This window comes from Bison bison, unplaced genomic scaffold, assembly GCF_000754665.1.
Source record: "Bison bison bison isolate TAMUID 2011002044 unplaced genomic scaffold, Bison_UMD1.0 scf7180017864209, whole genome shotgun sequence".
Lineage (NCBI taxonomy): Eukaryota > Metazoa > Chordata > Mammalia > Artiodactyla > Bovidae > Bison > Bison bison.
In genome coordinates this window covers 1,443,515-1,455,794 of record NW_011494781.1, presented here as the reverse complement: position 1 = coordinate 1,455,794, position 12,280 = coordinate 1,443,515, and the positions used below count along the sequence as shown (strand labels likewise).

The following is a 12,280-nucleotide window of genomic DNA, read 5'->3' as shown; positions in this document are numbered from 1 at the left end:
TTTTTTTTTTTTTAATAATACCTTTGAGCACTTCTATAGGAGATTTTTATGGAAAGAAAATACAAGCGAAGAAAAGACTGTAGTTGGGCTTATTTGATTCTTGTGATATGTGAAGAGCTAAAGGGTATGTGGTTTACTTAGGATGCCGAGGAATTTCCCAATCTGGCAGTTGCATCTGAAAGAAGAGACAGAGTAGAGTCACCGAAATTTCAGTCTAAACAGCAGCCACAGGTAATTTTTAGATTGAAACCACAATTGCTTTAGGCTTAACTTTTCTTGCTAAACTAAAACTCTAAAGAAAGCCTCCTTTCCAGACTTCTTCCTTTATGGGCACAGGTGGTTTTGTTTTGATTCATTTCTTCATTGGGGAGCCATATCCAGTGTATTGAAACAAATTTGCTCTTAAGCCAGAACTGCTTTGTCACTTTCGAAATTAGATGATTGGTAACTGCTACTGCTATATCAGAAAGGAGGGGAACACATACTGCTTGTCTAAGTTTGATTTGAAGAAAAAACATTAACTTAGTGTATTCAGGAAATAGAAGACTCCTTTTGTGAGGCAGTTATATCTGACAGAAGCATAGTCAAGTAGTCAGGATCAGAGAAAGAGATGAATCTCCGTGTACCTCAGCCCCACTGTGGATTCAGGAATGAGTTTGTAGTTCATAATCTAGATGGGGAACTTGTGTACTTTGGGCATTTTCATTGTCCTTTTGCCTTTCAAAGTGGGGTGGTTATTTTCACATTTATGAAGAGTAAGATTCTTAACCCTGTAACTTTGCATTCCTGTGTTGTAATTTGGCCATCTTCCATCCCTGCAGAGGTCTCTAGGTGCCGGTGCTGTGCTTAGCATTCCCCTCTTGCTGTGAGTCCTCACCCAGTGTGACTTTGGCATTAGGGAAGAGAAGAGTGGCTGGAGGGCAGGAGTGGAGGCACTAAAGCACAGGAGACAACATGCCCATACAGCCTTTATATAGTCTCAAAACCCGTGTCACAACGATTTCAGAAATAACACTTATTTAGAGTATATCTGACTTGGTGCCTAAATTTAATACTTTGGACTGTGTACATTTTTTGCTGTGCCCCCATGATTTCATGATAGTTTTGCTCACTTAGGCAATTGGAGAGCAAAAGGTGCTAATAAGGTACTAACCAAAAGGTACTAACCAGCTAGCCTCACACAGACTTTGTAGCCAGGGACTTTATTCCAGCCTTTGTTCCTTATCTGTAGATGTATGCTGTTATTTATTCATAATGGAGATGCAAACAGAAATATCAGTGGTTTAATTAAACCAGTGTTATGAAAGGAGAAGAAGGAAATAAGCAACCTCAATGGTAATATTGGCAGATAATTTGGAATTGATGGGTCTTTTCTTTAATTACTTTTAATGTCAAGATTTTTATAGTCTCTGTATCTGTCTTTTTTTATCCTTAATTACATGGCTTTTTGTTATAAAATGAAAAGTACAGTTTGTAAAATAAAGTATTATGAGTAAACTTCTGATTTTTAACTTTTTAGAATAATTTTAAAAGTAGTAGAAAGAAAAGCCAGATTCCAGTACAGTTGGATTTGGGAGGAATGCTAACTGCACTGGAAAAGAAGCAGCACTCCCCGAATGCAAAGCAGTCCTCCAAACCAGTGGTGTTCTCAGGTAAGAGAGCTTGTTCATTTCAGACAAATGATTGACGTCTTTTTCAGAAAACTATTTTGTGATTCTCTTGTAATCAAAAGTTGAGCGAGTGAAAGTCGCTTAGTTCTGTCCAACTCTTTGCAGCCCCATGGACTATATAGCCTGCCAGGCTCCTCTGTCCGTGGAATTCTTCAGGCCAGAATACTGGAGTGGGTAGCTGTTGCCTTCTCCAGGGGATCTTCCCAACCCAGGGATCGAACCCAGGTCTCCCGCATTGCAGGTGGATTCTTTACCATCTGAGCCACTGGGGAAGCCCAATCAAAAGTTATTGATATATAATCAAAATAGTGTAGTGCTGGAATTAGGATAGATGTAGACCAGTGGAATAGAATTGAGAATCCAGAAATAAACACACATATCTGTGGCCAGTGAATTTTTGATTAGGAGTGTTGAGTTTATTAGAAGGACAAAGAACAATCACTTAAAAAATGGTACTGGGACAACTGTTTTAGCATTTCCCCATGCTAAAACAATAAAGTAGTAGTGTTAACCTCATACCATATACAAAAATTAACTCAAAATGGATCACATTTTAAATATGAGCTAAAACCTTGAAACTGTTAGAATAAATAAAACAGGATAAATCTTCATGACCTTGGATTAGATGATGAAGTTTCAGAAAGGACTCCAAAAGCACAAACAACAAAAGCAAAAATAGGTAAATTGGATTTCATACAAATTAAAAACTTGTGTACCAAATGATGTTATCAAGACAGTGAGTAAATAGCTTGCAGCATGGGAGAAAATAAAAATCATGTATTTTATAAGCATTTAATATACAAATATATAAGAATTCCTACAGTTCAGTAACTCTTATTACAAAATGGGCAAAGCTCTTGAAAGACGTTTCCCCATTAGAAGATATACATATGGCCAGTAACACACGACAAGATGCTCAACACCATTAGTCATTAGAGAAATACAAGTTAAAACTACATGGAGGTAATTCTTCAAACTTACTATGATAACTAATCAGAAATGTGGAAAATAACAAGTGTTGGTGGGGATTTGGAGAAATTGGAACTGTTGCTGATGAAAACATTAAATGGTGTACTTGGAAAACAGTTTGGTGATTCTATAACGCTAAGTAGAGTTGTCACATGACCTAGCAGGTGCACTCGTCTGAATGAATCCGAAAGAATTAAAAACAGAAACTCAGTCAGTTACTTGTACACCAGTGTTCATAGCAGCATTATTTGTAGTAGTCCGAAGGTGTAAGCAGCCCAAGTGTGTATCAACAAATGAATGGGTAAACAGAAGGTGGTATATACATATAATGGAATACTCGACCTTAAAAAGGCAGGAAATTCTATCATAGAAAGAATGTAGATTAGAGCTTACCAGGGGCTGAGGCGAGTAGGGAATAAGGAGTTACTGTTTAATGGGGACAGATTTTTCTTTCGGGGCATGAAAAAGCTTTGGAAATGGGTAGTGGTGATGGTTGCAACAATATTTTGAACATGTTGATGCCACTGAATTGTGAAGTGAAGAATGGTTAAAATAGTGGGTTTTATATGTATTTTGGAGAAGGAAATGGCAACTCACTCTAGTGTTCTTGCCTGGAGAATCCCGGGGACGGCAGAGCCTGGTGGGCTGCCGTCTTATGGGGTTGCACAGAGTCGGACACGACTGAAGCAACTTAGCAGCAGCAGCAGCATATGTATTTTACCACAAAAATTCTAAACTTAATTAAATGTGATGGTTTTAAGAAATAGGTCTTATTAAAAGATGGGTTTTCCACTTGATGTGATGACCTGGTGAAAATCTTATAAGTGCCCTGTGCAGGTTGTATTTTATTTTTGCTGCATTTGGTAGAAATGAATTACCTGCTTGTCCATGGGTACACAGCAGGTGGCAGTGTTAACTCCCTAGTGATGTAGTCATTTTCTCTGAATCATGCCTGAGAGCCAAGACAGTTAAAATTGGTAATATGTCATACAAAGAAATAATGCTCATTTGCCACCATAGTCTTGTAGATATGTTTCCCTCTGAGGTGATTTAAAAGTGAAAAATAGGATCCAAGGAAATGATGAAGCTTACTTTTTTTTTTCCCTGAAGCATTTTAAAGCAATTCATCATGTAATTTTACTTATAAACCCCTCCTTCTGGTGATAATTTTATTATGGCATCAATCCTAGAAAGGCTAAACATAATTTGTTTCCTCAAGGAAAGGGAAATATAATATTTTTGTTTTTTCCAAAAATTTTCAAGCATCTGGAAAAGCTGAATAAAATCATGCAGTGAATACCCATGAACTCACCACCTAGATTGTACAGTTGTTCCTAATTTTCCTCAGTCACATAACTTTTCCAGAGGTCAGCCAACTATATCCTGCTGGCTGTGAGTGTGTATGTGTGCTCAGTTGTGTCTGACTCTTTGCACACATACAAAGAGTATGTGTGTGTGTGTGCACTGTAAGCTCACCAGGCTCCTCTGTCCATGGGATTTTCCAGGCAAGAATACTGGATCGAATTGCCATTTCCTACTTCAGGGGATCTTCCCGACTCAGGGGTCAAACCCATGTCTCTTGTGCCCCCTGCGTCGGCAGATGCGGCAGATGGATCCTTTACCACCACACCACCTGGGAAGCAACCGGATACTTGAAAGTTCTATTAGAACACAGCCAGCACACATTTATTTAAGTATTACCTGTGGCTGCTTTTGAACTAGAATGGCATTTGAGTGTTGCAATACACGTCTGCTCATTAGCTTGAAATATTTACTTTCTGGCCCTTTAAGGAAGTTTGCTGATCCCAATCTATCCATCAGTTTATCCAATATCAATTTATTTGTATTTTGTTTTTGCTGCATTTCAAAGTAACCTGCAGACATCAGTATATTTTACCCCCAAGCATGCATATCATTAATAGAGTTCAGTATTTGTGATTCCTATTTTCCTTTGGTGGCAAAATATGCATTTAATGACATGCACAGATCTTAAATGTATCATTTTAAGAGTTCTGGCAAATACATAACTTTGTAACCCAAGCTTCTGGCTGTGTAGAACATCATCATCACCTTTGAAATTCCTGCCCCTTCCCATCCCAGTCAGTCCCTGCTGCTACTTGAAGGCAGCCAAGGTTCTGATTTTTTTTTTCCTGCCATACACTGTTTTTTCCTGTTCTAGAACTTAATATAAATGAAATCTTAGTTTGTTGGTGGAGGTGGGAGTTTTTTGAAGCCAAAAATTCTAAATGCTGTTTCTCATATGGATTATTTTATATGGGCTGCTGAATGGTATAGTCAGAAGTTTCCTAAATAGCCTTCTCATAGGTATAGCAGAAGTAAGTCTTAGTCAGTTTCATAGTGACCTTAATTAAAAGCCCAGAGTACAAATTTAAAATGTGTGAGTGCAGTTAATTTAGTCCAAGTATACAGTGGCTGAGGCACCAGTTGACAACGTGTCCCTGAACCCAGTATTTCTTTTTCATGCAGTATCCCCAGGACTGCCAGCAATGGCCCTACTGGGAGCAAGCTGAAAGTGCAGATTCTGGGAACACCTCTGATGTGGTACACTTAGAACCACTGGGGATGGGATGGGCAATAGGTGTTTTTTAACAAGCACACAGTGGGACTTTTGGTTTTGTTTTGTCCTGTTTTTCACTTTTTGTGGTGGAACATTTAAAACATAGTCAAAAGTAGAATATGATGAAGACTGCCACCATATGCCCATTACCCAGCTCCATCAGTTACCAACATTTTGCCAGTCCCGTTGAATCTGGAACTCTGGTATTTTCCCCTGAAGTACTTGTAGACATCATGTCATTTAACCTGTAAATACATCAGTCAGTATCTCTAATTGATGGTGATTTTATTTTTAATTGATCTATTCTGCCATTCTCCCTTATAATAATAATAAAGATTATTTTTTTGTTAGCATCTTGTATCCAGTCTGTATTTAAATTTTTTTCTCAATGATTTTGGTGATTTTTTTCATTTCAGGATCATACATCACATGTATGAATAATTCTTAAATGTATCAAAGCTTAGGATCACTGCCTTCTTAGGTATTCCTCCTTCAAAGTTACTTTGCTCAGTGTCTGTTTGGGAAAGGTCTGCAGTGACCTTTCCAGAAAAGTCAGGAAAGTGCTTGGCCAACCTCTGATTCTGAAAAATGTAGCTTCTTGAGGAGCCTGCAGGGAAGCACGTGAGCTACTAACTGAATGTTCTAGACCTCCAGCCAAAGGTAAAAGCAAGAAAAGTGAGGGAACTACCTCTGAGGCTATATAAGGTGGCTTTTTTGCAGCTAGATTCAAGTTGGACCTTTTAGATGGAATTGTATATGAAGTCTGAGATAATTTGGCAAGAAGTAGGGGCCCTCAGTCAGATGATATTTTTAAGTAGCTTGTTAGATTGTAAGGTTGGTTATTGGGTTGTTGGATTTTGGTAGTATTGAAAGGATGTTTTGGCCACAGATCCCAGTAATGCCCAGATACTGACATGTCCGTCATCTTTCTTTTTGACATCAGTAATGGAACCATTCTTACCAGAAAAAGTAAAAATTAGTCAAGAGGAATTCAGAGTTTCTCTTTATTTTTAGATTAGCCAGTACCAAATACTCCTAGAAGGGGCTTTCTTGCCAGAACACAGCTTAAAGGCCTTTGGTGACTTATATCTATTCTGGAGCCCATGTTTGGCCTTTCCAACTGGCTGATCAGATTAATGAGGAGGTGAATGCTTTTACCAGCAGCATAGGGCAGAGTAACCTTGGCCACCTACCAGTGTCTTTAAGATGTGTTTCTGGTAGACAGCTTATAGTCGGAGCTTTCTGTTTAATCCAGGCTAAAAATCTCTTCCTTGTTGAGTGGGGTGCTTTGTTCATTCATGTTTAATGCTGTTGTTACTGTGGTTGGATTTACTGCTGTTACTATTTTTTTTTTCTGATTCTTTCATGTCTTAATTTATTCCTCTGTTCCTCTTTAACTGTTTTCATTTATGTTAAATAAATATATAGTACCATTTTGATTCCTTTGATTTTTTTTCTTTTACTTAAAAAAATTAATTTTCTTAAAAGTAAGAAAGTAAGTAGTTGCTTATAAATAAATAAAAGCAACAAATTCAGTCCTTGTTTACCTAGAAACATTTATATTTTAGATTCATTTTTTGAAGGATAGTTTCACTGGATATTGAATTCTTGATTGACAGGTTTTCCCCCTCACCTTGAATGTCATTCCATTGCCCTCCTGCTTCCATTGTTGCCAGTGAGATGTCAGATATTACTTGTCTTGTTGTTGCACTTTCTGTGATGAGTTGTTTTTCCCTTGCTGTTTTTGTTTTGACCTTGAGCAGTTTGACTATGATGTGTCTATGTAGGAGTCTCTGTATACGTCCTACCTTTGGTTGAGTAATATTTATCCTGTTTTGAGTTTGTCAATTGAAATATTCATTGAATTTGGGAAGTTTGGGGTTATTATTTCTTCAAAATATTTTCTTTTCTCTTTCCTCTCCTGGCACTCACATTATATATATACTAGTATATTTATTGTTGCCTCACAGGTCTCTGGAGGCTCTTTTAAAATCTTTTCTTTAAATTGAATGGTTTCTGTTGATTTATTTTCAAGTTCATTGATTTTTCTACCATCTCCAATCTTCTGTTGAGCCTCTCTCCTTTATTATTTGTATTTATTGAAATTCTGGGTTTATTATCTAGTCTCACAGTTGCCTTCATTTCTTGGTCAGCTGGGGGCACTCAAAGACAGTTTCTGTTAACTTCCTTTTTTCTTTAGGGTGGGTTATACTTTCTTGTTTCTTTGAAAGTTTCACAATTTTTTGTTGAATACTGACTTTTAGTTAATACACTGTAGCAACTGGTATTTTATATTTTCCTTCTGAAAGTAGTAGTTGTGATGGGTGGTTTTTGTTTTATGTAAGGAAATGCCTGGTCTGAGTCTGGTGGCTGCCTTCCCCACAGTGTGTGATTGCTGATATCTCTGCTTAGTAGTTTTTGTTTTTGGGTCGCTTTTCCAGGAGTCACTCCTGTGTCTATGCAATAGTTTAAAAACATGTACCAAAATTAAGGAGGGTGGGTAAAATATATTTGGAAACATACTGACGGTAGTTGAAGCCGGACAATAAGTACATGGGTTTGTTGTTATACATTCTCTTTTATTTGGTGTGTGTTTAGAAGTTTTCCTAATTAAAAAGTTGGGGGAAAGTAGGCACAGATTAACTATTCCCTTGGAACAGGAACAAGATGGGAAGTAGAGCAGAACCATAGTGTGCAGTGGAAGTGTTCGGAGCAGTGATCGTGATCATGTATTTACTCTCTGCAGGGAATTTAGGAACGTATGTCTAGAAAACTCAAGAGAATCAACTTGAAATATTGCTAGGATCTTAAAGGGCCTTTTAAGATAATAAGGTAGAAGGTATACATATATATACTTGAGGTAGAAGGAAGCCAGTGGCCAACTTCTGCAAAGGCAAGGTAAGCTGAAAATGGTAAAGTAAAATGGGCAAGCTACCTGGAAAAGCTCTTCATCAAAAAATGAGACCCAAACACATCATCAGACTTAGCTGGAAAATGTAGGAGGTTTGATTATGGGGATAGGAAGCTGGTTCCCTCAGGGACAGTTTGATGGGGACGAGGAAGGATGTGGGGATGAGTGGGTGGCACAGGGAGCCCCTGAGACAGATCTGCAGCGAGCCTGCCTCTGGAGCCTGGCAAGTGGTGGGTGGCAGCCTGAGTTGTGTGTCCCTACTGTGTTGCAGTTGGGGCAGTGCCCGTCCTCTCCAAAGACTCCATGTCAGGGAAGAAGGGCCACCGCCTTGCCCAGGTGAAGACCCCGCACAACCCGTTAGACTCCACCTCCCCCATGATGAAGAAAGGGAAGCAGAGAGAGGTCCCCAAGGCCAAGAAACCAACCCCATTGAAGAAGGTGTGTGGCGTTTTGTTTGAAATCGGGCGTGAGTAAACTTGTAGACTGCTGTATCCATTCTACTTCTTTCAACTCTTAGGTTTTTAGATTTTTAACATTTACTCTCATTTGAACCTGCTCTTAATCAAGATGCATGCATGATTCTCTGAAAGATGATCCCTCGCTCTCCTCTCATGGTGTGCAGAGCACCTCAGCTGCTGGAGAGGGAGGCCTTATTTATTCATTTCATACTTTGGAGTGACATGGACAGAAATCCAGAAATGGGGGGAATCTGTTCTCATTTACATTTTTTACCCTCATCCTACCCCGAGGCGTTGTGTCTGATGCTCTGATTTGGTAAATATTGGACACTTCCTGCCACATGTCTTTGATTTAACTCTCAAAGCAGCCTGTGGGGTGTGGTGAGTCTCAGATGGAGGAAGGTGTGTCTTGCCTGGGGTCAGATTGAGCTGCACCGTTGCATCAGAGCCCAGGTCTCATGTGCACTGCTCTGTTTCCCCAGGGGAGCCTGCTGTTGCTGGGCCATGGGTGAGAGGATTGGGCTGCCCACAGGGAGGGGGCAGGCGGCGGGGGGAGTAAGGGCACAAACAGGTACAGTGTCAGCCAGCTGAATGTGGATGGCTTATTTCACAGAAGAGCTTATTTTCAGATGTGAGTGTTTAGGTGTTTCAGTCGTTTATTTAACTTTAAAGATTATTTTGAAAGAACGGCAAGAGAGAAAGCAGCAGCGTCTCCAAGAAAATGCTCTGAGCCCAGCTTTTCCCAGTGACGATGTGCAGGATGTGCAAGATGAAGAGAGTGGCGGTGACGACCAGGTCCTCAGGCCACCTGACATGTTAGGTATTGAGTTCCATTGGTTTGCTTCTTAAAGAATCCCTCAGCAAGAGTAACCATGTACACAGCCAATTGTCTGGCCTTTGCCCAGCCCCGGTCCCTGTGTGGTAAAAGCAAGTGGGCCTTGGGCTTTGGGAATGCAGATGTTTTTCAGTGTCCTAACTTGACAGTAAGAGGACCTCTCTGTGAACAAGTGGAGCTTCTGGTGCCTCTGCTTTTTGGGGCTGTGACAGATAAAGGGGTGAAGCCCCTGAGCCTGATATGTGTGATAGTCGATAGTCCTTGCAGTTTGAAATGGCCATGAGAATTAACACCATTAACTGCAAAGCTGCTTGCCCACAAGTGTGTGAGACATGGTGTCGTTCCAAAAAATGGGTTAAGTAAGCTTCTTATTGAATTATCCTCTCAGAGCAGTACACAGATCATACCCAGTTCAGAAGCAGAATGGCCCCCAAGTCCCCATGATTTTGGTCCAAGGCCTCACCCCTGTCTGCAGTTCACACATGAGCTTTCAGGCTTCATTCCAGTGCAATCTTATGTGTTGTTCTGCCCGGCAGTATGTCTGTGGCCTATAAAAGTAGTTCCTGATTGTCAGTGCGGCATAGCATTCAGGTGTACAAACATGCCAGGTGGCACGTGGGTGTTGTGGGAGTTGCCACATGGGCTCCGTTAGAAGCAGAGATGCTGTGGCAGCTTGGGGTGTATATAAGAAGTGCGAGCACACCTCCTGCTGGCATTTCCCTCTGGTGCATCTCCAGCTTAAGTCCATTGCCATCCAGCCTAGAGGCCCCTGCCACACAGGCTGCCCAGGGTTTTATGAGCTGCACCCATGGGTGGCGGAGAGGCCAGCCGCTGAGTCTGGGTGCTCTGGCGACGCTTTTGTGGAGGCGCTGTCGCATTTCCTGCCCCAGGCCCCTCAGTCTGTGCACCGAGCCCTGCGGGGGCCCTGCTGTAACTTCTTCTCTGAAACTCCAGGGGAAACGAAAGAGTCTGTGTCCTGTGTTCCTGTGGTGGAGAGCAAGTCAGAGGAGCAGCCGGGAACTGAGCCCCAGAAAGAGACAGAGGCCTGCCCCAAGATCCACAGCCGGCGGTTCAGGGAGTGAGTGAGCTGGGGCATTGGGCTCACTGTGGGACCTGGGGCGCTGTGCTCACTCTGATCTTGGGCCTCGAGTTCTTTGCCCGCCATGCTCAGCACAGTAAAGCGGCCAGGCTGGGCCATGGTGTTGTGTCCTGGTGGAAGGTGGCTAGGACCTGGTCTTAACACATGCCAGGGTTACATAATCTGCTCACGAGAGGTCTCTGTCCTCATTTCGTGATCCCAGAGGTGCCCTTGAATCCACTTTTGTGATTGGGAACGGGTAGTAAGGTGACAGCTCATGATCTGAGGTCCCTTTCTGTGTGTAATTTCTTAGGGTGCTCCACCTCTTTCCCTCCCACTTTTCTTCAGGGTAGACTCTGCAGATGTTTGTCTTCACGAGGAGAGGTGCCTGGGAGTGGCTGCCCGGAGGATGTGGGGCCCAGAAGTCTTTGTCCCTTGTGGTTGGGGGTGGGGAGGATGCCTCCATCCATATCTTTTCTAAAATTCTGTCAGTCAGGAACCAAAGCATGATTTCTTGAGAGGAGCTGAACTGCCCACACCCCGGGAGCAGCATGCCAGACTGTCACAGCCAGAGGAAAGGTGACTGTGTCTAATGTTCCTTTCAGCTACTGCAGCCAAATGCTCAGTAAAGAAGTTGACGCCTGTGTTACGGACCTGCTGAAAGAGCTGGTTCGTTTCCAAGATCGTATGTACCAGAAAGATCCAGTCAAGGCTAAGGCCAAACGCCGACTTGTGCTGGGGCTCAGGGAAGTCCTCAAACACCTGAAGCTCAGAAAGTTGAAATGCATCATCATCTCTCCAAACTGTGAGAAGATACAGTCGAAAGGTAAGGGTACCGTTTGGTCCCTGGTGTGTGGCTCCTGCAGTACATGCCCTCTGGCCACCACACCATCAGCCACTTGGGTTGGGGACCTTGGAAGTGCAGTTTGCTTCTTTTTCTTTTAGTTGGGTTTTTTTAATTTATTTTTAATTGGAGGATAATTGCTTTACAGTTTTGTGTCTCACATCAGCATGAATCAGCCATAGGTATACCTGTGTCCCCCCATCTTGAACCTCCTTCCACCTCCCACCCCAAACCATCCCACCAGTCTAGGTTGTCACAGAGCACCAGGTTGAGCTCCCTGAATCATACAACAAATCCCCACTGGCTGGCTGTTTTACATAATTGTTTCCAAAGTTCGTTGGCTCACCAAGTGATCACTCTGAGCAGCTGGGCCCCTGTGGTCTTCACAACATGGCTCAGGCTGGCCCATGCAGACCAGAGAGGGTGTGTCACCTTGTGCAGCGGGCCAGGTGCTGTAATGCTTTCCTCAGAGCTTGAAGGTGTGGTCCCTCGTATCGCAGGGATTTCGTGACTGGCAGCTAGGCAGTCTCTGCATTGGGCTTTTCCTCAGTGTGTGACTAACTCATCTGTTCACTTATTGAAAGTGTGGGTTTGTCCAAGCCCTTGGGCATCTTACTGATGCTGGAAGGTTAGTTCTCTTTTTCAGCACGTGATGTGCTGGGTGAGGTGACCGACAGACGGATGTCTGACATCTCCCTGGCCCTCAGCTGACCCACTTTGTGTCCTCCTTGGGATGCGCAGTAGAGGGGCTGTTAGGAGCAGGATGCCGTCACTCAGACGCTGGTCCTCCATCTTAGTCTCAACATTCAGACTCCTCCTCTGGTCCCATTGCTCTCTCCCATGGGGTAGAGTTCCACTTGGCTGGAACAGTGCTTTCAGGGAACCAGTCCAGATCCCAGTGCTGAATCTTTCCCGTTGCTGTTCCCAGTCTGAACAC

The 12,280-nt window shown here is 42.4% G+C and overlaps 1 protein-coding gene across 4 annotated transcripts in view; it reads left to right on the top strand.

The window, feature by feature from the left end:
* Positions 1 to 12,280, top strand: part of SECISBP2 (SECIS binding protein 2) — a 34,937-nt gene that overhangs the window by 17,342 nt on the left and 5,315 nt on the right. For all 4 annotated transcript variants that reach the window (XM_010844799.1, XM_010844797.1, XM_010844796.1 and 1 more), the window contains 6 exons: positions 142 to 231; positions 1,520 to 1,652; positions 8,400 to 8,566; positions 9,259 to 9,406; positions 10,376 to 10,499; positions 11,105 to 11,325. In XM_010844799.1, coding sequence (XP_010843101.1) covers positions 142 to 231; positions 1,520 to 1,652; positions 8,400 to 8,566; positions 9,259 to 9,406; positions 10,376 to 10,499; positions 11,105 to 11,325 — 883 coding nt within the window. The remainder of the gene's footprint in view (positions 1 to 141; positions 232 to 1,519; positions 1,653 to 8,399; positions 8,567 to 9,258; positions 9,407 to 10,375; positions 10,500 to 11,104; positions 11,326 to 12,280) is intronic.